At 50.0% G+C, this 27,387-nt stretch overlaps 1 protein-coding gene across 5 annotated transcripts in view; it reads left to right on the top strand.

Annotated features, from left to right (window-relative positions):
• The window catches only part of Farp1 (FERM, ARH/RhoGEF and pleckstrin domain protein 1), a 214,903-nt gene that overhangs the window by 125,936 nt on the left and 61,580 nt on the right, over positions 1-27,387 (top strand). For all 5 annotated transcript variants that reach the window (XM_050150437.1, XM_050150440.1, XM_050150436.1 and 2 more), the window contains one exon: positions 21,101-21,205. In XM_050150437.1, coding sequence (XP_050006394.1) covers positions 21,101-21,205 — 105 coding nt within the window. The remainder of the gene's footprint in view (positions 1-21,100; positions 21,206-27,387) is intronic.

The following is a 27,387-nucleotide window of genomic DNA, read 5'->3' as shown; positions in this document are numbered from 1 at the left end:
AGAAAGAGGGTCTTCCACTGAGGTGGGCGTTCACCATTCCAGGTTTGCTGTTCAGGCGAGTTCTCGGTATCGCTTGTCTCCACCCCCAGTCTGGGATCACAGGCATGTGCAGCCATGCCTGACCGTGTGTGTGGGAGCCGGGGATTAGAACTCTGCTCCACACGCCTGCGGAACAAGCAGTCGCTCTTGCCCAGACTGGTGCTTTTAATCACAGAAGTCCTGTCCTGAACCGAACTTACATCCTGACAGTAGTAGACACTGTGACTCCCGTTTTCACCATCTGAAATACCTAATATGTGCGTCCACTCATCGTTCCTGTGTGTAGGATGTGAGATTTTAATGCACGTGAAAGTCACGCCAATTGAGATATTTGTGTTCAGTACAAGTTAGTAAAATCGATAGGTTTAAAAGGTGTGAAATTCTATAATCTCCCATTCGGAAAGGACTCTAAAGGTTAAGAACCGGAAAACAGAGACCAGGAAGAAAGGCGGATGATTAAGAATTCAGAGACTGTGCGTGGCCGGCTGATCAAAGTTGATTTATCCTGCCGCTTTGACAAGGACGTGCTGTTCATCAGCGTTCATTCATCGCTTGGCCCTCGTGCTGCCCCGGAGTGTCCTTTCCAAGGCCGTCCTGCCCAGGTTTCCCTGTGCCTCCTGGGAAAGTAGCAGGCTAGTGTGGACAGTCCGTCAGCCTCCCTTCCCCTCGCCCAGGGTAGACGTGTCTCAGTATATGACACAGGGATTCCCACAAATCTTTATGGTTTTTAGTCTTCTAAAAATAGGATGGGCAGAAAGCATCTCTTAAGTTGGTTAACAGGATATGTAGCTATATGCACATATAAGTAAGCTTGTGCACATGTAATTATATGCACATATATGCGCACAGTGTGCAGTTATATGCACATATATGCTTGTGTATGTGTGGGCCCGAGGCTAACATGAGTATCTTCTTCAGTTGCTTCCAATCTTGGTTTTCTTTTTTTTGAGACAGAGTCTGTGTGGCTCTTTCTGGCCTGGAACTCACCACATAGACTAGGCTGTCGGAACTCATGATATAGACTAGGCTGTCCTGGAACTCAAAAGGATCAGCCTGACTCTTGAGTGCTGGGATTGAAGGCATGCACCGTCATACCCAGCTCTACCTTATTTTTCAAAAAGATGCATTATTATGTGTTTGAGCCTCAGTGTACGCATATGTGTGCAGCCTGAGTGTGTGTGTAAGCCTACGTGTGTGTATACAAGCCTGAGTATGTGCATGTATGTGTCTGTGAGCCTGAGTGTGCATGTGTATACAAGCCTGAGTGTGTGCGAGCTTAAGTGTGTGCACGTGTGCGCGAGCCTGAGTGTGTGCATGTGTGTGTGTGTGAGCCTGAGCGTATATATGCATACCACAAACATGAAGATACCTACACAGGCCAGAAGTCAGCCGCCCCTTGGAACTGTGGAGTTACAGGCAGTTGTGAGTTCCCTGCTGTGGTGCTCGGAGCTAAGACCTGGTCCTCTCCAAGAGCAGCCAGAATTCTTCACCACTAGCATCTCTTCAGCTCCTCATTTAATTAGTTAATTAGTTAATTTTACATGGTCTTATTCAATCTAGAGCTTGCCGATTCAACCCCAATTGCCTGGTTAAGGAGCCCAGGCAGCCCCTGTCTCCACTTCCCTGGGCTTGGGTCACTGGCGCTGCTCAAACACCCACCTTCCCTCCTGGGTGATGAGCTCTCTCTCGCCAAAACCATTGCTCAGTGGCCAAGGCTGGTGTTTGCTCTCCGCCTTGTGGAGGGAGGTCTGAGCTAGAGAAAGGAGCAGGTTGCTGCTAGCATTTTTGTTTTAATTTTAACCCTGTGGGAAGAAATTGTGGAATGTTCCTGCTCATTTGAAAAGAGGTTGAAGGAACTCAGTGGAATAATGAGCCCCCGCGGGGCAGAGACTTTGTAAATAGAGGCTGCTCTGGAAGACAGAGCCCTTTTTTGTATATAGGGTTGGGAAGTTGGAAAATCATTTCTTACCCAAGACCAAGAGTAAATCTTCAGACAGGGCAGAGAAGTTGCCCTAGATTGTTCAGTGCTGGGCCTCTTCCCACCAGCTCCAAGCTACTCCTATCAAGCGGTTCAGCTGCTTTTAAGACTTAATTTCTGACTTTGTTGGAAACATAACTCGGTTGAGTGGACCGGTTTTTCCTTCACGGAGTGCTCAGGAATGGGTTGGATCTCTACTTCCTCAAAAGAGCCATGGGTGTGGCTATACCCATTATCCCAGCACCTTGGAGGGAGCTCAGGCTAGAAGATTTCAGCCTGGGCCAACCTGGGGTAAAGCACAGGACTCTATCTTGAACAGGAACAAATAAAATAACCCACAAAGTAATAACGGTCTAAAACAAAGATGCATCCAAGTTCTAAACTAGGGTTAACGAGGGATGGAAATTACTTCATCACTGTAATGAAGATGTCAGTGAAGATGAGGCGGGGCTGGGTCTGCTGGGCCCTTAATCCAATCCAGTTGTCAGCTTGGTGGGGGAGGATTGGGGCAGTACATCTGCCAGCCAAACCCCCACTAGAGGAGACGCCAAAACAGGTTCTCTCAGGACCTCCTGGTGGGTGGAACCAGACCTTTGGTGGCAGCCTGCCTTAAGGTTTCTGCCTCCTGAGCCAGTGCAGAATGAGTTTCCGTCATGTCAGCCCATCAGTTGGCACTTGGGGAGGCTGAACTCACTGCGTCCCTGTGAGGCTTCCCTTGCACCCCCGGGAGACCCATACTCAGTCCTATAAGCCTTGCTGTGTGGATCTATTGTCCCCACAAGTGAAGGAGGGCAGTGTCCCTGGGAAAAGATGTGAGCAGAAAGGAGGCAGCAAATGACATCCGGAAGGGTTGAGAGGCAAGGACGGCTCCAATCTTCCTCTTGTCCATCTTCAGCAAAGGAGAAAGCTACCTTGAAAGCCCTCGGCTCTAAGCAGGGCCTTGGGTTATCTGCCCCTTCGTGGCTCCTTGGCCAGGTGCAGAGCCTGCCTGAGGCTCTAGCTGCCCATGTGTGGAAAGGGCTAATGAGAGGAGGGGGTGTAAGTACCCCTCTGGTCAATGCTACTCTTGTGGATCCAGCGAGCTCAGTGGACCTGGGCCTGAGCCCTGGCTCTGGTTTCAGATGCCCATGAAGCTAGTTGTACAGGTCTCTCTCAGCGGGAAGGGAAAGGATCAGTGTTTTGCCCAGAGCCTCTTGTGATCCTGGTACTTGGGTAGGCACTGGGATGTTTGTTTGCCAGTTTCTGAGGCAGGGACTTGCTGTGTTTCTTTACTTGACTCCCTACTCTCCAGGCTCCTGAGCGTGAGGCTTATAGGCGTGCACCAACCACCCAGATGATGAAAATTTGTCTTATTTCATCTTTAAAAGCACTTCAGGACCACACTGGCACCCCGAGACTTCTCAAGTGACCTGTTGTTAATTAAACTTTCCCAGAGTCTTTCCTACCTCTTCGAGATACCGTTAGAGTTAGTCACCACGGCGATGTGCCAAGTTCCAACCCACAGGCATTCAGTGGGTGCTCAATAAATAGCCCTCCGTTCTCCACATGGGCAGACTTAGGAACCAAATAACACAAGTAGGGATAAGTGCTGGACGGACGGCACTGGGCTCTCCAAACACTACTGCTCCTTTCTACCGTTCTGAGGCCAGCACACAGGAGGAGGGAGAGTCTGCTGGAATCCCACGCTATCGGACATGACAGCCTTTCAGTGGCTGGTTTCTGTTTGAGGCAATTAGGCTTCATGAATAACCCACCCCAGTGACCCCCCCAAGGTGGCATTTCCTAGGGCTCTGCTGGAGTTGCGGAGTGATCCAATTAGGGAGCTGAATTTTAAGTGTTGTGGGTACTGCTGGAGAGAGAGAGAGCTTTCCTGGGCCTTTACAGGCAGCAGCAGATGGTTGGGAAGCTTGAAGCAAAAGCCCTTTCCTGGTAAAGTACCAGTCCCCTCATAGGGGAGCCCGGAAAATGCAAGCCCTGAAGCTGAGGAGCAAGTAACAGATGGGCTGGACGGACAGAGCTGCGGGACCGTTGCTCCATTGCAGTGGACAGGTCAGGACGCACAGTGTCTCTTTGCTTGCTAGGAACGGTGGAACATGTAGAGAACCAACTGAGGAGTAAAGCAGATGTCTTTAAACGTTTGAGAAGTGGGAGGATGGGCTGAGGATGGGGCTGCAGTTAAAGCAAACACCTGTTCTCCCCAGGACCCGAGCTCAGTTCTCAGGACCTGTGTCAGGCAGCTGGCCACCCCCTGTAACTCCAGCTCTAGGGGATCTGTTGCCCTCTTCTGGCTTCCACTGGGACCTGCGCTGTTTTGCACATACCCGCCGCGCCCCCCCCCCCATGCATAATTTAAAAAACAAAAATCTAAAATAAAATGAGGCAGGAGACAAACTTGAAAATCAACTTCTTAGTCCTTGAATGCTGGCAGAATAAAGACACAGAGGACAGTGGGGACACAGGACAGTGGGGACACAGGACAGGGTGGACACAGGACAGTGAGGACATGGGGCAAGCTGGTGGCAGCCCATTAGGTGTGTGACAAAAGCCACAGAGCCTATCACCTTCCAGAGAAGGCGACTCAGTGTCACTGCAGAAGAAATGTGTTGCCATCCAGATGGAGAGAGAGGGGGAAGAAACCAACCGTGCCATCCCAGGCTGACCGACCTCAGAGACTGGTTGAGGGCAACCTTGCTCATTAGCTCTCCTGTCTCAGCTCCTCGGTTATTAAAAGAAGGCATTTGGAAATTTTATGGACTAAAAAAAAAAACTATTTGAACTGGGTAGTCATCCAAGAGCTACATTTCAGCATCTGCTTAGGCAAAGCTTTGGAACTGGGCGAGCCCGAGATTATTCACAGCGGTGGCATCTGTGCCAGCCTCATACTGTCCATCTTCCCTGCCCATCCGGGTCCTCCAGTAGAATCCGTGAGCCATATACCACGCACTTCCAACTTAGGTTGAGCATCTAAACCTAATTTAAAGTTAGTGCTGTTCATGAAAGGATCTTTATGAGAAGTAATGCCATGTAATACCATGTCAGGGATGCTTAGTAGACACAGCCATGCCTGGCCTGGACACCAGGCTAGCGCTGACCCATGCCCACTTCTCCCGGGAACACTGGGATGTGGACCACCAGCTGCCATACTGGACACCAGCCATAGGTTTATACTGTTTAACATCTGGTTGTCAAGGCTCTGCCTGAGTTCAGTTTTGTCTGATGCTTTGTACCCCAGGTCCAGATGGGCCTGCATAGAGCTGAAAGCGACTGAGGAGCATGGCAGAGGGACAGGGTAGGAGCTGTCACCTGAGAATTGTTCGCAAAGAACATCTCAGGGCTGAGGAGATGGCTCAGCGGTCAAGTGCATGCTGGGTAAGTATGAGGGCCCAAGGTGAAATCCCAGTGCCCATGTAAAAAGGGGACTGGGGCAGAGTTGGGCAGCTCACTGGAGCTTACTGGCCAGCTGGTCTAGCTGAATCTTTGCTCAAGGTTCAGTGAGTGACCAAGGAAGACACCTGTCAACCTCCAGCCTCCACACACACACACACACACACACACACACACACACACACACACACACACAGACCTCTATAAGGACATTCTAAACCTGTGCCTTCCACAAATTTTAAATGGCATCTGGTGTACTACAAGCATACTCAAGAAAGGGCAGAAGCCGAACCACCGAACACATGCTCAACCCCCACCCCTGTATGCCACCCAAGTTAACGGAAGATACATGTTAATAACCATAACGTGACTGGTTCACACGCTGGCTTCTCCAGCACATCTGGCAGAGGAGCTGTTCTTCATGGCACTGAGACGAGTGCTTGGATTCTCAGTAGGAAAAGCTATGAGTAAGTCTATGTTTAAAAAGTGCAAAGAGGGCTGGAGAGGTGGCTCAGCGGTTAAGAGCATTGCCTGCTCTTCCAAAGGTCCTGAGTTCAATTCCCAGCAACCACATGGTGGCTCACAACCATCTGTAATGAGGTCTGGTGCCCTCTTCTGGCCTGCAGGCATACACACAGACAGAACATTGTATACATAAGAAAGAAAGAAAGAAAGAAAGAAAGAAAGAAAGAAAGAAAGAAAGAAAGAAAGAAAGAAAGAAAGAAATGCGGAGGCCGAGGAGACGACTCAGTGGCTAAGAGCCCTTGTTCTGCAGCCAGAGGAACTGAGTTTGAACCCCCAGTAGCCATGTCGTCACTGTAGAACCAACTGCTCCTCCCTAGCCTCAGCACCAGGTGGAACCTGCTGGAGCTGGAGGGATTGGAGGACGTCACCTTTCCTTTTGGTGCCACAGGCCTCGCCATAAATCTGTACTGCTTGTCACCTCTGTCAGAGGGTCTTCATTGGCAGAGAGCAGCAGTTAATGCAGACTCGTAACTGGTCAGACTGATCGACCGTGAGTGCAGCCTTGAATGGGGCGTCTGTCCCCACCCTGTCTTCCCCAAGACCTGGAGGATGAGGAGGGGAGCTCTGAGAAGCTGTCTCCGGACATTGTGCGGCAGATCTTGGGGCTGGAGAGATTGCTTAGCAGGGAAGGAGCAGAGTTTGATTTCCAGCACCCGCATAGTGGTTCCCAGCTGCTCTTAACTCTTATCCCTGGGCATCCAGTGCCCTCTCCTGGCCTGGGGACACACGTAGTGCACCTATATACATTCAAGGAAAACACTCATACACATGAAATATAATAATGTCTTTTTCAAGGGGCAGGCATATCTAAGACAGAGTGGTGGCGCAGTAGGAAGGGCCAGAGTTCTGTTCCTAGCATTCCTGTCAGGTGGCTCACAGCTGCCTGTAACTCCAGCTGCAGGGGATCTGGTGCCCTCTTCTGGCCTCTGTGGGTCCCTGTGCGTGCGCGTACACACACACACACACACACACACACACACACACACACAACATTTAAAAATGAAAGAAGTGCTTACACAAAGGCCACATCTTGCCCTGATCCCTTCCCCACGTCTGTGCCTCATGGCTGTCGTGAATCACACACCCACAAATGCCCGATGTCACAGTAATTCTGCCTTGACTCAGGGCCCCGAGCAATGACTCCCGCCAACCTTGGACTGAAACCGTGAGCCCAGATGAATCTTCTCTTTGTTTCAATTGTTCCTCTTGGTATTTAATTACAGTGTTGAGAGGCTCACTGACATTAACTTTTTTTAACTTTTAAAGAAAACTACAAAAATAGATCTTTAAACAGAAAACATACGTCTAATTAGTCTTTTTCTACAAAATAACTGAAATTTTTCATGCTGTTTGCAGTGAATTTTGCTTAGTCACTACAGGAAAAGTCGCTTCTTTTCCAGAATCCACAGCCACATAATTTTGTCTTCCTGTTGAGTGCCAACAGTATTTTCCCCCCAGAATCCATATTAGGAGCGTCAACTCCAGAGCGCTTAAATACTTGAACCAAAATAGAATTTAGTCATCTTTATATTTATAACTAATATACATCCTGAGTTCCGGCGCAGCTGAGTCATATCTGAAGGGAATAAACAGAAATGGGTTTGCGACTTGATTTAAACCAGCCTGTCCCTCTTGTTTAGGAGATTGTATGTATATAGTTGTCTGCCTCCGTGTCTCTGCACCAGGTGCGTGCAGTACCTCCAGAAGCCAGAAGAGGGCGTTGGATCCACTGCAGTTACAGAAAATTACAAGCCGTTATGTGGGTGCTAGGAATTGGCCCAGGCAGGGTTCTCTGGAAGAGCAGCCAGTGCTCTCAACCCCGAGCAAGAAACCTCTCTCCTCGCTTCATTTGTTGAAGGCAGAAGTCACGCAATAATTCCACACTAGTTTAGAATTATGAACAATAAAGGTTATTTATTTAGGAGAAACTTACAGATCACTGCCCTAGATAACAGTCCTCACACGAATGGGGAATAGGAACAGAGTCTAGCTGCCGGAAGCAAGAGAGTGAGCACACACTTTACAGCTGCATTTACAGTATAAGAGACCACGCCCAAGTGGGCTGGTGTCTTAACTGCCATTGGCTGAAAGAGCGGAATATGCTCCCACAGCAATTTGCATATTGAATTTTATACAATGCCTGTTGCAAAAATGGCTCCTCCATCCCAGATGGCTCTTACTTTTCTTTGCCTTTGAATTTGTGGCTGAGAAAGGGTTCAGAAAATCAGCTAAAGATACTCTCGTGTTGTATCTCCCAGCCTCCGGTGAAGGAAATCCCCTTTCCATGAGGCAGCCTTGGAGCACTATAGTGGGTCCTCAGGATCTGGGGGACACTGTCCCTCCCTCCTCCCCATTCACCAGAGCGAGTGTGATTTTGTAACCTTGGCATTAAAGTCTTCACATCTGTCTGTCTGCAGGTTGTTGCCAAGCCTCACTTCCTGATCTGCCAGTTGGTAGACTTGACATTTGCTGTAAAGTTGCCCTTTGGAATTGGGCCCTTGTGGAGTTTTTTTCTTTTCTTCTTTTCATTAATGTCTTTAGACTGAAAGAGAAGGTTCCCTAATTTGGAGGAAACAAAAATAACTCCCTGTGGATATTTTCTGTGATCAGTTGTGTTGACTGCTTGGTATCCTTTTGAGCCCACCCTCCCCTTGTCAAATCCCTGTCCTTTTTCCCCTTGTTAACTCGGATCAGTAAAGACCCCTGGATGCTTCAGAAGCTGAGTTTGTGGGACTTTGATTCTGGTGTCTTTCAGTGTGTGTGTGACACGGTGTGTGTGTGAGAGAGACAGTGTCTGTGTGACATGGTGTGAGTGTGTGTGAGTGACACTGTGTGTGAACACGGTGTCTGTGTGTCACAATGTGTGTGTGACACAGTATGTGTGTGTGAGTGACAGTGTGTGTGTGTGTGAGAGAGAGAGACAGTGTCTGTGTGACATGGTGTGAGTGTGTGTGAGTGACACTGTGTGTGACACGGTGTGTGTTTGTGTGTGTGTGAGTGTGTGTGTGAAACACGGGTCATCTGGTAAAGTCGTACAGACGCTTTGGCCCCACTTCTCCTCCACTGCCGTTGATTCTTGTCGATGGTGAGCATGGGGGGGGGGCTGTGCTTTTTGGCTCCTCCGTGGCCCTCTTTCCTCGGCAGATTAGTCGAGAACATGAAGTGGATGCTGCTGAGGCTGTTCCAGACGTTTGTGGGAACAGGTGGAGAATTACAGAGCTTTCCGTGTAGGCGAGCAATTAGCTCATGAGGAAGATTTGTGGAAATGAGCCGTGAATAGTGTAATTTTGCACTTGATGTCAAAATTGAAGGAACTTTTGTTTCTATATTTCAACAAGCCGTGTCTCCATGATAATTGAAGGCACTACTTCTAGACACAGCTCATCATTGGTACAATAGACTTAGCCTGTCTCCATGTTCCCTGCGGTACTGGTTTGTCCCTGGCCTCTCTCTTATACACTGTTCATGTACTTGGTTGTCTTTAACACTGAGGCTCTTGCCTGATGCATCGGCTTGCAGGGTAAGCTTGGGCAGGCTATGGGGGTAGACAGGTACCCTTAACAGCACTGGGCCAATTTCTTCATTGCTGAGCCCAGAGTGACTAGCTCCACGGTGTTCAGCAAACTTAGAACCTGGCTGCTTCTTGTTTTTTGTTTTTGCGTTGCTCTTGTTTGTTTGTGGTAGTGTTTTCCCATCGACTACATGCAGCTGTGTGCCCCTGTGAAGGACAGCACAGAGTGTCCCTTAAGACCGGGCCTGTCACTGAACCAAAGCTCACTGACTGGGCTAAGCAGGCTCATGGGCACACTCTCACTTTCTCCGCCTTGCAATGCCAGGCCATGGGAACATACGGCCATGGCTGGTTTTCTGTGCAGGTACTTGGGATTCGAACTTGAGTCTTTACCCACTGAGTATCTCCCATGCCCCAGAACCTGCTTTCTTAATTCGTTATTCTACAATATTTTTAAAGACGTTAGTAAACCAGGGAGGTACACACACAAGTCCCTGTAGTCTGAAGATTTCCCAAGAATATTTAACTTACCATGCATCTAGATTGTCTTGTTTGGTCATTAGGGCTGCTGTACAGAATGCAGGTGTGGCTGAGGACTTGGTAAAAATGGAACTTTGAAAGTTGGGCCTTGTGTTTTATAAAACATTTCAAACCTCACAAAGCCAGTGGGAACTGAAGGCACCGCTGTGTGCTTAGACCTGCAGGAGCCACACGGCCTCCTGCCTGGGAAGCAGGGCAGCTTCTGTCCCTGCTATTCGGGTCTCCCTGACTGGCTTGCAGAGCAATAGGATGCAGTGTTGGATTTTTTGGTTTTTGGTGGAGGGGGGGAGGGGAGGTCTGTCCATGGGGGGCGGCTTTGAAGGATGGAGGAAAGTGGATTTTTTGGGGGAACAGATGGCTTTCTCTGCCAGGTACAGTACACGAGATGTTCAAATGCAGGTGTGTTGCTGGTGCCTGTTGTGTTTGTTTCTGCTTTTCGTATTTTTCATTCTGAGAGACTGGCGTTTATTACGACAACGTCCTTTCTCAGAGGCCCAGTCGTGGATGGACTTCATTGTTTTTTGACCTCCACGCCTGCTCAACAGCGCCCCCTTCCCACCCCCATCCTCACTTTTTCCCGCTGTTCTGTTGCAAACACGTTTGATCCCAAGGCCTCGCTCCTCTTTCAAACGTCATTTGGATCCACCATGCTGTTGAGGAGGAGGAAAACCAGCATGGTTTTCCACGCTGTGGTTTCCGTAGACTAGAACACGCATGAGTGTGTGTGGCTGGAATCAGCTCCTCTTCCGGCATCACTGTGTAAAATGTGTGGAAGTCACTTCATGCTAAACTCAGAAATCTGGCACGGAAGGCAGATCGAAGCTTTTAGGACGAGATCTTTTTGTCTCCGCGGTTGGTCAGACTTAGCCTCAGCCATTTTTGTAAACTCTGAATTTTTCTTTTGACAACAGGTTTAATTTTCAGAAGATGGTTGAACCTTTGTTTCTCATGGTCCTTTAGTTATTTTAAACTATTGATTTCTGGGAGGCAGTGGCATCCCTGACATTTGGATGAATCTGAGCAGGAGCTCAGAGTGTGGGTGGAGTCCTGTCAGTCCTGGTGACCTTGCTCTAAGAAGGGACAAGTGCTGGTCTCTAGCTGGCTGCATTCCTTCCTGTCCACAGCCCTTGTAGATTAGAGTTCAAGCATGGAAGACTTAGACTCTTTTCCTTTAACGCTCACAGTTCCTACTGGCTTTATTTCCTCTGAACCATCCCTGTTTTCTAACACAGCCTTTGAGTACGTGCTGCTGCTGGGCCGCTGTGGGCGGCTTCTGCTGCTGTGCAGTGCGGTTTGTTTGGGTGGGAACGGTAAACTGTAGCCTTGGTGTTTGTCCTGTCTGCCATCTGTCTTCAGTGTTCCTGCTGCCGTGACCGGCGTCCATTCTGTGGGAAGGACGCTGAGCCTGGAGCTGCAGACCACTGTGGATTAACAAAGGGGATGCTGGGTCTCTGGACTCAGTGTGGGGGCTGTGTGGGTGTACATATGTGTGGCATGATAGTCTTTATAGACAGTCATAGTGTGGGGTGTGTGTGAGTGTACGCATGTGTGGCGTGGTGGTCTGTATAGACGGTCATAGTGTGGGGTGTGTGTGAGTGTACGTATGTGTGGCGTGGTGGTCTTTATAGACGGTCATAGTGTGGGGTGTGTGAGTGTACGCATGTGTGGCGTGGTGGTCTGTATAGACGGTCATAGTGGGGTGTGTGTGAGTGTACGTATGTGTGGCGTGGTGGTCTTTATAGACGGTCATAGTGTGGGGTGTGTGTGAGTGTACGCATGTGTGGCGTGGTGGTCTGTATAGACGGTCATAGTGTGGGGAGTGTGTGAGTGTACGCATGTGTGGCGTGGTGGTCTTTATAGACGGTCATAGTGTGGGGTGTGTGTGAGTGTACGCATGTGTGGCGTGGTGGTCTGTATAGACGGTCGTAGTGTGGGGTGTGTGTGAGTGTACGCATGTGTGGCGTGGTGGTCTGTATAGACGGTCGTAGTGTGGGGTGGGTGTGAGTGTACGCATGTGTGGCGTGGTGGTCTGTATAGACGGTCGTAGTGTGGGGTGTGTGTGAGTGTACGCATGTGTGGCGTGGTGGTCTGTATAGACGGTCGTAGTGTGGGGTGTGTGTGAGTGTACGCATGTGTGGCGTGGTGGTCTGTATAGACGGTCGTAGTGTGGGGTGTGTGTGAGTGTACGCATGTGTGGCGTGGTGGTCTGTATAGACGGTCGTAGTGTGGGGTGTGTGTGAGTGTACGCATGTGTGGCGTGGTGGTCTGTATAGACTGTCGTAGTGTGGGGTGTGTGTGCGTGTACGCATGTGTGGCGTGGTGGTCTGTATAGACGGTCGTAGTGTGGGGTGTGTGTGAGTGTACGCATGTGTGGCGTGGTGGTCTGTATAGACGGTCATAGTGTGGGGTGTGTGTGAGTGTACGTATGTGTGGCGTGGTGGTATGTATCGACGGTCGTAGGTTCTAGAGGGGATGATAAGCATATGGGAGGAACTGAGAGGGCGGCTGGAAATTACGGAACTATAGCACAGGTATGTATGAAATTCTCAAAAGATTAAAAAATGTAACCCAAGGAAAATTACAGATTATAACATTCATGAGAAGATGAGAAATCACGTCTGAAAATAACGTTTTGAGTGGAATCATGAGACTTACACAAAATGTTTATATGTCACATAGTGCTTATATATAATAGATGTGTATACATTTTACAGCCCTCTCTTCAGTATGGTTAAGCAATCCCACAGTAGCACTGGGGTGACAACCCCCAGTCATCAAATCCCCTGGCAGCCCTAGTCACCCAGAACCAGTGTGCCGCCATGTTCACAGACACGATCTATCCCTAGAACTACCCAAGGGTAAGGTAGAGGCGACGTGGCCACTGACTGGGACAAGAAAAGAAGGGGAAATGGGTCCTGAACTTTGCCCGTTCAGCTGTGGTGGGCCTTTCCTCTGTAGTGTACACAGAAAGTGTTTGGAAGGTGTAAATTCGGAGTGTTTTATGGTTGTGTATGTTAAAGCGCGCGCCATGGTGGTTTCACTTCTGGAAGAGAAGCCAGTGCTCTTAGCCTCTGAGCCATCTCTCTAGCCCCTAAGCAGGGTCTTTTTTTGTTAATAAAATTTAGACATTCTTAATACTCAAGGACAATAAAGCCCTCGTGTTAGGAGCAGACTAACACAGCCCTGAAAGACTGGCTTCTCTCCCCAGTCCCTCCTTGTGACAGGTTTTCAGGAGAGCAGTAGAAATCTCCAGCCCTACGTGCACACACGTTCTGTGCATGGCCCTGGGATGCAGAGAGAAGGAAGTTCTGCGCCCAGCACTCTGGCTACAACACCCATGAATTACGTACGGTGAAGCTGAAAGGGCCCATTCTCTCCTGTCCTGGATTCGGGGACTCCCTGAAACCCAATCCGATGTGTGTTTAATGAGTGTTCTGAACACCGAGGCTCAGTGCCGAGGGGAACAAGGAGACAGTGTGTCCTTGCAGGCGGCGTGGCCACCCGAGAGCCTCCTTAAGGGGGAGAAAGGCAGTGTTTGTGTGCAGACTAATGGGCAGACCTGAACATCTAGCTGCATCTGTCCAATGACAGCTTTGTCCCGGCTCCCCAGAGCTGAGGTGTGAAGTCTTATTTCCTGCCTGAAGTGATCACACTTTTTCCTGCCCTGGGTACCAGACAGCTCTTTGATTCCTGAGTTATCTGTAGTCTTTTGTTCCTCCATGGCATTGTGGCCATCACCATAGTATACTGAGTTCTGGGTGCTCAGGGTCCCCAGCCCTGTGGCAGAGCAGCCGTGGTGTGATGACCTCCGTGCCGAAATGGCCCACGTGTGACATGTAGATGAGGTCCACGTATGGGTCCCTACGGCTGTCAAGTGTCTGATTACACAGGCATCACTGCAAATGTTCCCTGAAGTGAAAACTTGAGCAAGGCCTGTGACTCTTTCTACTCGATAGCTACACACCACGTAAAACACCTTCTCCATTACAGACTGCCAGCCACGATGGCGGTCCCAGGGGATTATGATGGAGCTGAAGGATTCCTGTGACAGGAGAGCCATGACACTTCCCTCGTGGTCTGTGGTCATGCCGGTGTAAACCAACCACTGACTGCAGAGTTAGGAAAGTACAGCTCAGGAATTCTGTATGGGGCAATAGTGATAATAAGAGACACAATAGTGTGTATATACTGTCTGCACTTGGCAGTGGACTGTACCAAATACATACAACTGTACAGCATCTGCTGAAGTATTCATAGTGTGGGTGTGTCGTGGGCGCGTGTCATAGGCTGGGTGAGTGCACTCTGGGGACTTCTCATCCAGCGGTCAGGGTAGCTGTGTTCTCCAGAATTCCCGTACCAGCTTGGACCTTGAGAATTACCTTCACACTTCTTTTCGGCTTTGAGACCAGCCTGGCTCCTCCACTCTGCGATGCCCCCTCTGGGGTTCCTCTCTGATGTGTCTCCTTCCCTGCTAGCTGATTTCCATTCTCCGTGGCCTTTGGCATGGAGCTCAGGTTCAGAACTCCGAGGTGTCGCCCACCCCGAGCTCTGGCGGCTAGTGCTTGGCCTGGTTCCTGTTCTCTCCTGCTGGGCGGTCTGGCTTTACCTTCTGACTCTCAGGCGATTTTATTTCTGCCTTGCCTTGTTTAGTCCTGAGAGCTCTTTCGTGACCACCAGCCATCCACCCTCCTTAACAGCCTTCCGGGTTTCACTGTCGTTGGTGCTCAGGAACCTGTAGGCTCTCAGGGTTGTGAGCACGCATGCTTTTGAAGAGAACTTCCAAGTCCCTTGCTACCAGACACGCAGCATCCTCCATTGCCAGCGTTGAGCATTCTTCCTCCTCTGACTGCTCCTGACTCCGGGCTCCCCTCCTCCTCTCTGTAATTAGATTTCTGCTTGCTTCTCTGTCATCTCCCAGAATTCTGAAGAAATCTCTCACCTGATGTCTCCCTCTCATTTTCTTCTAAGAACTTGCTCCTTTTTTTAAATTTAAAAAAAATGTTTTTTTTTTCTTTTTATTCTTCGACTGTCATTTTAGCAGGGTGTCTGGAAACAGTTGAGAAACGTTGCATGTGTTCATTTTGCTATATTTAACCCCAAGTCTGACGTTTACCCCTGGTTTGCTTTAAACCCAGGCTGACAGTGGCCTTGTGCTGATCCTTCTTGGAACAGGCAAAAAACCGTGGGCATTTACACAGAGATCCAGATTCTTAAGGAATTTCTCAGTCTGTGTCCTCCTTGGCTGGCACTTCAAGGATAGCTGGTCTCCGGAGCTGGGGGCTGTGGAGTAAGAGCATAGGGCCCAGCTGAATTAATAGGCATCCTGAGAACGTAGCTGAGAGATGCCGAGACCCGGTGTGAATCTTTCAGAAGAGATGATGAAAAAGATCTTGAACTGTGGAACACGGTTTACATACAGAATAATGGCAGTAAAGGGGGTGGGGCATTTTTAGCCATGAAAAAATAAATCACCTCCTGTAGTTAGCTTGTGTGCTAGGTGTGCTTGAACCTGAGGTGTAGGACTTGTGAAGGCTGGAATTTTCCCCAGTCTGCCTACCCAGGCATTATCTCCTTGTCACCTCCTAAAGGGACAGTACCAAACGTGCACTGTCTGTCTTCATGTGGCTGAGAACCAGGCCCTAAAGTGGCTGTTCGTGTATCAGGACCAGATGGCAAAACACTAGACACGGGATAGCATGCTAACAACAGTCTACCAGAGTACCATCAGGACCTGTTTGCCCTGAGAAGCTGCGCACCGTCCTTCCCAGCCTCTTCCAGATAACTCGGCACCTGTGCCCCTGCCTGTGTACATATGTACTGAAAGGACAACTTCAGATGCTGCTCCTCGGGCGCTGTCCACCCTATTTTTAGAAACAATCTCTCACTGGCTTGGAACTTAGCAAGTAGCACTGACCGCCTGATCTAATTTACCTAATTATTTGTTTATACCAGAGACTTAGTGGAAATCATTTTCCTATTCCTAGCATAATGCCTACACTTGACTTCTCTCCCTTAGTCAGAATATCTCAGCCTTCTCCAGCTGTAGTGCTTATTCACAGCTCTATTTACCCATTCAGAGATGGTCCAAGAAAGGAGACTGTAAGACTGTGAAGAAAATCCATGGGGCGTTGTAGTGCCCTATGGTCAGACTGGTAGACAGTGGAATACGGGACTTAGAACGGTATTGTCAACGGTTTTGTTGCTAGGAAGACTGGCAAGGCTTTAGAGAGAAGCCATTTCTTTCTGTTGGGTAAGTGTGTGTGTGTGTGTGTGTGTGCCCTGGTTGCCATGGTTACACTAAACCTCAAAAGAGGAGGTGGGGAACACTCCCGTAAATGGCTTTCCAAAACCTGAGCAGATGGAAATTTTGTAAGCCTGGTCAGATGCTACATTTGTAGATTTCTGTCTGTGAGAGAATTCCCGAAAGCTTTCTCCAATAGGAGATTCATTCATTCGGTCCTTTGGGGAGGTGAGGAAAAGAAAGGCTGTGTCCCTCATCTGCAGAACTGCAGCTTTAGTCTTTCGGGGAGCAGAAGTGTCCTTGCATGGAAGTGTACGGATAACCTGAGAACACAAGAGCAGGGGGCGGGTGCAGTGCTCATGCCCTCTGTCCTGAGGTTCTGTTTGCTAGACCGTGTCTGTGAATATGCGCACCATTTAGGACTCAGGGATTGCCTCCCAAGCCTGTGAACGCCCCGCTAATGTGATTTCATAGGGCCCAATGAAAGTCCAATTTAAAATAGAGAAGGCCACGGGGACCGCAGTGTGGAGTCCACTAACTTGTTTGTGCAATAGATTAAAATTCAAATGCTCTTGGAGCTTAATTAAGAGTAGCCAATAAGAAAAAAAATGAAGGAGATTTGATTATGTGGTTTCATTTATTGCCAATTTGTTCTCCAGAATGAAACATCATAGTTACGCTTTGACCTCTCATAAGGGAAATACTTCTAGAATATTTTATCAGGACTACTGGAATATGGGGTTGGTTGGATTCAGATTTCTATAGGCCATAGGAACCTTAGTGATCTGCAAAAGTACAGCCTTATGGGGATATTTGAGAAAACACCCACAGGGGTCTGGAGAGATGGCTCAGTGGTTAAAAGCACTTGCTGCTCTTAGAGGAGACCTGGGTTCAATTTCTAACACCCACATGGTAGCCTGCAGCCATCTGTAATTCCAACCATAGGGGATCTGATGCCCTCTTCTGGCTTCCAAGGGCACCAGGCTTGCACATGTGCACAAACATTCGTGCAAGCAAAACACTCATATACATAAAATAAAAATTAAAAAAAAATGTCGCCAGGCAGTGGTGGTACACTCCCTTTAATTCCAGCACTCAGGAGACAGAGACAGGTGGATCTCTGTGAGTTTGAGGCCACCCTGGTTTATAAAGCAAGTTCCAGGAGAGCCAGAGCTGTTACACAAAGAAACCCCATCTTGAAAAACCAGTAGATAGGTAGGTAGGTGGGTAAGTTGGTCAATAGGTGGGTAGGTAGACAGACGGACGGACGGACAGACAGATAAAATCTCCATAGCAGGCCACTGTCATATTAAATCCCCATGGCCATACATAGACATGTCACCTGATAACGAGGCCACTCTTAGAAAATGCTTTTCTAGACATTTCGTCGCTGTCTTTGAGTTTTGCCTTATTAAACGATGCTCCTGTCACCCCCTTCCCCAACACAGTACCTTGTCTGTCTATTTAGAAACAGTGTCTCAGGTAGCCCGGGCTGTCTTCTCACTCCCGGTGTTGTTGAAGGTGACCTTGAACTTAAGATGTTTTTGCCTCTACCTCCCAAGTGCTGGAATCCCAGGCATACACCTGTTTTATACAGGTTGGGAATTAAATGGGGGTGGGGGGCTCATTGCGTGCTAGCCAAGCCATTTGCCCACTGAACTACGCCCCAGCCCACCACTCAGATTAGACTGTTTGTAGGTGTGCACACGTGTGTGTTTGCATGTGCGTGTGTATGGAGACCAGAGGCTGATGTTGGGTTTCTAATACTCAGTCTCTCACTGAACCTGGAGCTCACAATTGACTAGAGGACATGGCCAGTGAGCTTGGAGGATTCCTCTGTCTTTGTTCCCCCAGCAGCACAGCAATAGGGTGCAGACATGACATCATGGCCAGCTTCTGTGTAGGTTCTGGGGTGCCAGCTCAGGCCCTTACACCTGTGTGGCAGGTGCTGTATAGACTAAGCCTTCTCCCCAGTATGGCTTGCTTCTTCCTTCCTTCCTTCCTTCCTTCCTTCCTTCCTTCCTTCTTTCCTTCCTTCCTTCTTTCTCTCTCTGTCTCATTCTTTCTCTCTGTATGTCTGTCTTTCTGTCTTTCTCTTTTTCCTCTTTCTCCCCCCCCCACCTCTCTCTTTCAATAAAAGACTTCTGAATTACCATGGTTTGCTACTCGTAGGCATTTTAGGCTGTAGTGGCCTGACCCACTGGATGGTGAGTTCCTGGAAGACATCAGGGTATCATTTACTTGTAAGATGCTGTGAATTCACAGGGGACTCAGCATGCTTCCTGGTCATCCATCCTCCATGGATCTCGGGGGCCAGAAAGCAGTCGCTTGGGCTCTGAGTCGGCAGCTCCAGTACCACAGAAGAGGCATGTATGTAAACGTGCACAAAAAGGTAAATTTTCAGAATATTTTAAGAAATGAGGTCCAGGGACTGGAGAGATGACTCAGTGGCTAACAGCTCTGTGCTTCCAGAGGTCCTGAGTTCAATTCCTAGCAATCACATGGTGGCTCACAACCATCTGTAATGAGATCTGATGCCCTCTTCTGTCATACAGGCTTACACGCATAGAGCCCTCATATACATAAATAAATCTTAAAAAAGGAATGAGATCCACTGTTAATTAGATTCTGGTCATGCATGTACGACCCACCCCGCAGGCAGACAGTCGCTTCTGCTGTTGCTCTGTGCCAGCATGCAGGTGGCATTTGCAAGGCTGAGGTAGCCTGGGGTTGAGCAGGAAGTTAGCTGTGCCCCTGGACACCTGTACTGACTCATGAAGGCCTCAGTGTCAACGGAAGCTCCCCACCTCTCTATGATGAGTATTAGTCTAATACCCTTGTCTGTAAAAACATCCATTGTATCCTGACTTCTCTCTGTTTGTATTTAAACTTCTAGTGTTGAACTGTGAAGTCTCATTTCTCAGAGTCTGTAAATCTAGTTGAGGTTATCAGATTCCCTTAGTTCCAGGAATTCTTGGGGAAATAGGAGTGCCCGCCAGCTGGGCAGATAATTGGCGAATCCTTTTTTTTTTTTTTTTAAACAGACAGTATTGGAAATTGTGAAACTCTACACTGTACAATATAGTCTTACTCCTGGGCCCATTTTTAAAATGTTTTTGTTAAAAGTCTCCGGCTTTTGCTGGAGTTACTGAAGGAAAGAAGGTTCTAGAAGATGTGACTGTCCATAAGCTAATCGTGTGGCTTCTTGCATACTGGTGTGAGAAGGGAACCTAGAACGAAGGGTTGGTGTAAGCAGGTTACTCTCTGCATCCGTCAGCCTAACTGGGAATGACTGTGTGCACGTAGCATGTCAGAGGCAGCAGATGATAGCACATGGTGACAGAAAGCAGGGTTGGTGACCCGTAGCCCGCCGTCCTCTCTCACGTCTCTCTCTCTCTGGATAAATGTGCGTGGGAGTGCATGTCATAGGGAAGAAGGGGGTCTCTGGTGGCCGCGTCTTACTCCTGCCAGCTGTGCGTGTGGAATGGCTGGACCATGACCCGTGACCTGACATCTTCACAGAGGACCTTGTGCTGTACGTCCTGTGGGTATCTTCTAGATCGCCGTGACAGCAACTATGGGGCCGTAAAGGGGCGTCTGTTAGAGCAGTGGAAGTGTGATGCCCCACACTGTGAGGACAGGCTAATGGGCTTGCTGTCCCGGTACCTGTCAGCTCCCAGCCCTCGCTGTCATTCAGCATCTCGAGTTAGCCGGCTCCTAAACTGTTGTGTGTGTGTTGGAACCAGCGATCTCGTCACAGCTGCCCGCTAAGGTTCGGCGTGCGTGGTAGGACTTGATCCATCTTACCAGCAAGGTCCATGGAGCCCATGGAGTTACAGAGAGAAACCGAGGCATGGTTCTAAGTTGGGGTGTTCTCCATGTCACCCCCTTCTCTCCTGTCGTGCAGACCTGAGAGCTGTACTCAGGCCGGTTGCCAGGCTTGGCGGCAAGCTCTTTTACCTGCTGAGCCGTCTCCCCTGCCCTAGGGTAACAATTGCACGGGGCCGGTAAAGAAACCGAGATCCCTGCTCTGTGTGCAGCAAACCCAGTACTGTTCTCAGAAACAAACTCCAGGCATGTTCTTCTATGTCTGCTGTCCCGGCTCTCAGGAGGCTAAGGCAGAAGGACAGTGTGTGCGAGACCAGGCTGGCCACACAGTGGCACTAAGAAGCACACCGCAGCATTCAATGGCACACAGCATCACACAGCAATGCACAGTGGTACACAGCAATGCACAGTGGCACACAGCAACACAGTGGCGCACAGCAACACAGTGGCGCACAGCAACACAGTGGCGCACAGCGGCGCACAGCGGCGCACAGCGGCGCACAGCGGCGCACAGCGGCGCACAGCGGCGCACAGCGGCGCACAGCGGCGCACAGCGGCGCACAGCGGCGCACAGCGGCGCACAGCGGCGCACAGCGGCGCACAGCGGCACAGTGGCACGCACAGCGGCACAGTGGCACACAGGAGCACACAGTAACACACAGCAACACACAGCCACACACAGCAACACACAGCCACACACAGTAACACACAGCACACACAGTGGCACACAGAGGAACACAGCCACACACAGCCATACACAATAACACACAGTGGCACACAGCGGCACACTCCTTCTCGAAACCGAAGCCGTTTGTTACTAGAAAAGAAGAGATGCAGTGGCTGGGGTTGAGGTCGGGGAAATCGCTTTATCTCAGTCCGGACTCAGCAAGAACACAGACACAGACGTGGCACCCAGGATTCACGGGGTGGATGGTGGTGAGTCCTGCGTGCCCCTTGTGAGCCCCGCTGATGCGGGAACTGGGAGCAGTGTGGTCTGTGTGCCTGGCCACGCGCAGCAGAGGCCATCTCTAACACCGCTTCTTTCTGTCCATAGCAACGAGCTCCCGGGAAGGTGCTGCTGGACGCAGTGTGCAACCACCTCAATCTCGTGGAGGGCGACTACTTCGGCCTGGAGTTCCCTGACCACAAAAAGATCATGGTAGGAGACACCGGGGGCGCCAGCTGAACATCCCCTCCTGCCCACTGTTCAGGGGTGGGGAGGAATCCCTACTTCTCTGGCCATGCAGAAGGAAGTAGAAGGAAAACTCCCAGAAAGCACTGGTTGTATTTTAAATATATATTTGATCAAATGTCCAAACTACGTGTAAAGGTAATTTGTGCCTCTGCCAGCAGTGTCTGAGGCTGGAAACCGCCTCCCTCTGCCCTGCCTTCCTCTCCCAAAGGGGTCACGACCCGCAGGTATTAGGGTGTTCCGCCCCCCCCCCCCCCCCCCCCCCCCCCCCCCCCCCCCCCCCCCCCCGGTTTGGGGGGTTTCCCCCCCCCCCCCCCCCCCGCATGCATATCTGTTTACAATGTGGATGCAATGCTTGTGGAGGCCAGAAGAGGGCGTTGTATCCCCTGGTACTCGAGTGACAGTTATGAGCAGCCATGTGGCTGCTGAGAATCAAACCCAGGTCTCCTGGGAAACCAGCCAGTGTTCCTCACTGCTGAACCCCTCTTCCGCTCCCCCCACATCGTTCTAGCTCCTCTGTAGTTTACAGAGGAGATCTAATCAACAGGGAGGAATACGTCTTAAGATGTATTTTTATCTACGTTTGTATCCAAGGCATTATCATTTAATATATAACTCATGTCAGTAACTATGAATAAGTTATTCGCATATTGCCATTTTTGCCATACCCAGTTGTGTATATACACAAATCCTGCCTGTGTGTTTGATGCCAGCTCCTGTGGGTCCCTCCTGCCTGTGATTGCAGTGCTCAGGGGCTGTGACTACGAATTTCCAGGTCCGTGCCAGATTGCTGGCTTGGGCATCTGCTGGTGCATTTGAGGCAGCGTGGAGCACGATTTGGTTCCTGGATTTGGAAGGCCATTGCATCTAACTGCTGGACACTCTGGGCTCAGGACAGCCATCGGGACCTGCTGTGTTAGTGTGGCCTGAATCTGAAGCGTGGGGCGTAGGTGCTAGGATTAGGTGGATCGCGGGAGTGGTGAGGGAAGTGGGACTCAGAGCGGCCCAGTTTGTGGTCTAAGGAGGTTTCTGCCTCTTGGTGGAAGAGGGGAAGCCTAGCAGAGGGCCGTGTTTGGGAGATGACAGATCTCACCAGACCTGAGCTAGGGCTCATCGGAGGTCCCACGCTGATGGGCGTGGCCAATAAGCAGGACTAGACGGTGAATTCCTTAGAGCATAGAGTAGAAGTTTGGAGTCTAGACAATTGGTATTGTTTTAAGAATCAACCAAAACTTTGAAACAAGATCAGAGAGGTAAGAGAAGAGGCTGAGACAGAAGGAAGACACTGAAGAAAGAGGACAAAGTCAGAGCCGATGGTAGCTAGAGGTGACCAGAGCTGGCAAAGAAACCCCGAGGGGAGTGTGTCCCAGGGAAAGATTGGGCAATGCGGAGGCCCTGGCTGCTGTCCTGTGCTCTGCCCACAGCCACTGGCACGTGAACTGGGAACCTAAAGTGAGGCAGGTGATGTTTCTCTGCGGATACCACTGCCACACAGCCTGCTGTTAGCCCCGCCTTGTCTAAGGATTTTCATTCACCAGGCTACACAAACTTCATTCCCAGCCCACGCTGTCGTTTTTTTAGTCTGGACCATAATTGTAAGCTTCCCTGGCCTGGTCCTTTCTTTGATGTGGCAAAGTAGCTCCAGACCTGCTAATTCTTAAGTCCCCGTTTCCCTGACAGTTTTGTGTTTCCCTCCGCTGAGTCGTGAATACAGAAGAAACATGAGGAGTCAGATGGTGAGAGGCCGAGTTCCCGTTCATTAGAGGTGCACTGCTTCGGATGAGAGTCCAGAAACAAGCGATTACCGTGTAGGCAGGTCAGAGCCTTGCCATTGGCTGCTGTAGGCAGGTCGGAGTTTTGCCATTGGCTGTTGTAGGCAGGTCTGAGCTTTGCCATTGGCTGCTGTAGGCAGGTCGGAGCATTGCCATTGGCTGCTGTAGGCAGGTCGGAGCCTTGCCATTGGCTGTTGTAGGCAGGTCGGAGTCTTGCCATTGGCTGCTGTAGGCAGGTCGGAGTCTTGCCATTGGCTGCTGTAGGCAGGTCGGAGCCTTGCCATTGGCTGCTGTAGGCAGGTCGGAGCATTGCCACTGGCTGCAGCCTTGTTTCATAAGCTCATTTTTATGTTAAAATAACGGCTCTCCAAACTCCCGAAGACAGCTAGCTTGTTACTCCTGACATGCCTGCTAAGCCCAAATGCTGCATGCTCCTAATGGCTCTCCTGTCCCCAGGAGTACACAAGTCTTGTCTACCAGAGTTGCCTTTTGCGGCTGAAGTTGGCGCTGGCATGAGAATCTGCGAGCGGCTCCATGCATGGGCTGTCAGTTCACTAATGGCAGACCAGGCTCCAGCCACACCCTTCCAACTCTGTGCCTTTCTGTGTAGCCATAGGAACATCTCTATCCTAGGCTTACGGACTCCTTTAAGGGGTAATGCGGCTTGATTATCATGATCGTCCTTAAAAATGTGTACACCTACAAAAGCAGAACAAAAAGTATCAGTGATGGCTGAAAGAGACAGGAGCCAACCATGAGACTCGAGGGTATAACTCAGCGGTAGCAAACATGCAGGCTGTGGGTTCAATTCCCAGACTCCCCATCCATTCAGATACTACAGTGCATAACAGTATACGCGCACTTACAGTGTGCCTCAGCGTTCTGCTGCAATGGCAGACAGGACCCGTTCTAAACAGCATGTGGCAGACAGAAGCAGCCATCTGCACGCACCTGCTCTGAGGAGTACTACGCCGTGCCCCACTCCGTCTCAGGTTTATCCTCAGCATCTCTTTAGTTTTGGTATCAGAGCTCAGGTTGTAGAAATTCTGCAGAGACACAGGTAGGAAGCTGGAGATGGACTGGAATTCTGTCACCTGTCTGTCCTGTCTCTGTGTTCTGTCCTCGTCAGTGTCTGCCTAGGAGCTGATTTCATAGAATGGTAAAAACGAGTTGTTCTCATGAAATTGATCGGCAGCATTGAAGGGGACCTTGTAAGTGAGCAACAGTGTCCGAGTGTGGTCCTGACTGTGCCTCCATCTCTTCAGAACACTTGTGTCCTAGTGTGGTCCTGGTGTGCCTCCATCTCTTCAGAACACTTGTGTCCTAGTGGGGTCCTGGTGTGCCTCCATCTCTTCAGAACACTGGTGTCCTAGTGTGGTCCTGGTGTGCCTCCATCTCTTCAGAACACTTGAGTCCTAGTGTGGTCCTGGCTGTGCCTCCATCTCTTCAGAACACTTGTGTCTTAGTGGGGTCCTGGCTGTGCCTCCATCTCTTTAGAACACTTGTGTGCTAGTGGGGTCCTGACTGTGCCTCCATCTCTTCAGAACACTTGTGTCCTAGTGTGGTCCTGCTGTGCCTCCATCTCTTCAGAACACTGGTGTCCTAGTGGGGTCCTGACTGTGCCTCCATCTCTTCAGAACACTTGTGTCCTAGTGTGGTCCTGCTGTGCCTCCATCTCTTTACTGGGATGTTGTAAGCATAACAAGCTGCTTACAGGAAATTCAAGGTCTGGGGGTCCACAGCCCTCAACAGAAGGCCGTTCACAGCTGCCTAATCCTGGGACTGCCTCAGTTAGCTTTGTGTAGTTTTCTATGTAGGATACATGGGGAACTCTCAGCTGTTCCTCGGGGTCCCTGCCAGACTAGGGTTAGGGTTATGCCTTTTGACCCTGGGTGAGAAAGTGTCAGATTCGGGCAACTTGAATTCCTGTTGCCTCTCTTCTCATTGTTTTAAATACTCAAGCCATCTCCCTCCCTCCCTCCCTCCCTCCCTCCCTCCCTCCCATCATATCAAACCCAGGGCCAAGCCCATGCTAAGAAGACACTCTACCACAGAACTCCACCTCCAACCCAGAACATTGTTTTTCCTGGGAAGGAAAATGAAGGCTTTCTGTAGTATAAGACGTGTTTCTTGAGGCCGGCAACAAGAAAGTGGTGATTACTAAGTTGTCGGTTGGGCTCTTGCCCTGTAGTCTCTCAGTTAGCAGAGGTGATTGCTGCGGCCATAGTGAGTGTGCTTCCTGTTGCCCTCTGGTCCAGGAAGTTTCTGTTCCTGAAGGATCTCTCTGTAGAGCAGAGAAGTCTTTTTTTTATCAGCCTTTAAAAAAATAGGTTGGGTCTGAGGCTGATCCAAGGTAGTTTTTGATTAACAGTGGACACAGAAGCCTGAAGTGGAGGCCTGGTGTCCAGGAGGGCTCAGCAGAACTTGGCTGGTCTGATGGAAGAAAGGCCTTGATGGACCCACCTCTGCCCTGGCCACACAGAAACAGCCACAGACTCTGTGAACAAAAGGGTGTGCCGTGTTCCAGGTGACCATCCCATGTAGAGACAAGATGGCCAGGTCCCCAGGGCTTATTGGTCAGCCTGCCTGGCCTGAGGGCTGAGTTCTAGGCCAGTGAGAAGCTTGGTGTCAAAAGTAAGGTAGACTGTCTTCTGAGGAAAGATACCTGAGGTCTCTCTCTGGCCGTCACATGTGTACCTGCACAAGCATATACATGGGGAAAACCCACCTTGTTTGTGGCCACGAAAGTTTGGATGTCCTGTGACTTTTACATATCATGAGATATAATTCTTCACTGAGGTTATTTTCACCCTACTTAAAACAGCCCATTTGCTCTGGAACGATACCAAAACAGGCCACAGCCCAAATTTGATGCATGCACAACCAGTTACCAATCTCTGCTTGGATTTATTCCTCCCAGGTGGGTGTCCTCCCATCTGTACATCACAGCAGACAAATTCAGAGGTGCTCTTACCCAGGCCTTCACAATGAGGCCGGTAGCTGATCCGCCTCCTGTCTGCTCAGCCAAGCCCCGTGTCCTGAGTGTTACTTTTGCTGCCTGTCCCCAGACCTCCTCGCGTTAAGGATGCCACTCCACCCATCCCAGACAGCTGGGTGGGTAATATCCATTCCTCCGGCAGTGGGTGAGCACCTGCCACCTAGAAGACCCTCGGCTCTCTCTTGGAGTCTGTCCTTGAATTGTAACTAAGACTCCTCTAAGGTAGCCTGCCAGTCTTGAGTGGCATAGTTTCTGGGTCTGATGGACCGATCTGATTTCTTAAAAGCCAGTGTGGGTACTCACGGGAAAAACCTGACATTTGCCGTTCGTTTTCTGTGTCCCTCGTAGCCGGGAGAAAAGTATCGCCCGTGGCAGGTGTGCTTTTGATGGTTTTTGTGTCAGAAACCACAGTCATTTGGCATGGCAGGTGTCCCTTGCTGGATGTCCTTTATTTATGAATACTCACCGTCCCTCACCTTGCTTCTTCCCCGAGGGCTGGATCTGAGGTGAGCTGGGGGCCCCGTGAAGAACATGCCAGGTGTATGGGTTAACATTACGGCAGGGTGAAGGACACCCAGAACAGGTGAGCCGGAGGAGGTGAGGGTGTGTGCCTCTGTCACCACGGCATCTGGCGCTGTCCGTGCGAACAGGTGGTCAGAGGGACAGGGCAGGCCCCAGCGGTCAGGCTTTCTGTGAGCCAATATCCCATACTTCAGAATGTGCTGAGATGGCAGGCCTGTCTCATGCTGAGGCTCCCTGACACATTAAATAAGTTAGCCATAATATCCAAAAGACATCTGATGTTGGCCTCGTGCCCCTCTAGTGTGCGTGTGTGTGTGTGTGTCACTGGGGGCGGGATTTGAGGTTTCAGGTGTTCAAGCTAGGCTCAGAGTCTCACAGTCTTTCCTGCTGCCTGGGGATCAAGATGTAGAACTCTCAGCTCCTTCTCTAGCACCATAAACGCCTGCACGCCACCGTGCTTCCCGCCATGGCAATAATAGACTAAACCTCTGAACTGTAAGTCAGCCGGATTAAATGTTTTCCTTTATAAAAGATGCTGTTGTCATGGTGTCCCTTCACAGCAGTAGACACCCTAAGACAGTAGGCGAGCCCATCTCCCTCAACCGTTGCTTGCTCGGCTGGCCGGGTGCCTCTCCCCTGGCTCAGCTCAGCTGGGGTATGATTGATGCCTTGGGGTGCCGTCACTGCAGGGCTCTTCAGCTCAAGCCCGCCTAACTCACACGGAGCTCATGTTCACAGACCTGTATGCTGTAAAGCCACATGCTCGGTTTGGCTCAAACCACCATGTGAATTTGATGCTTCCAGGGAAATGCCAAAAACAGAGGGAGGGATGTTTAAAAACAATTCATAAAATTGGA

This window comes from Alexandromys fortis, unplaced genomic scaffold (assembly GCF_014885135.2).
Source record: "Alexandromys fortis isolate MF-2015 unplaced genomic scaffold, M_Fortis_MF-2015_v1.1 scaffold_66, whole genome shotgun sequence".
Taxonomy (NCBI): Eukaryota; Metazoa; Chordata; class Mammalia; order Rodentia; family Cricetidae; genus Alexandromys; species Alexandromys fortis.
Note: the sequence above shows the minus strand (reverse complement) of the source record. Positions and strands in the feature narration are given on the sequence as shown.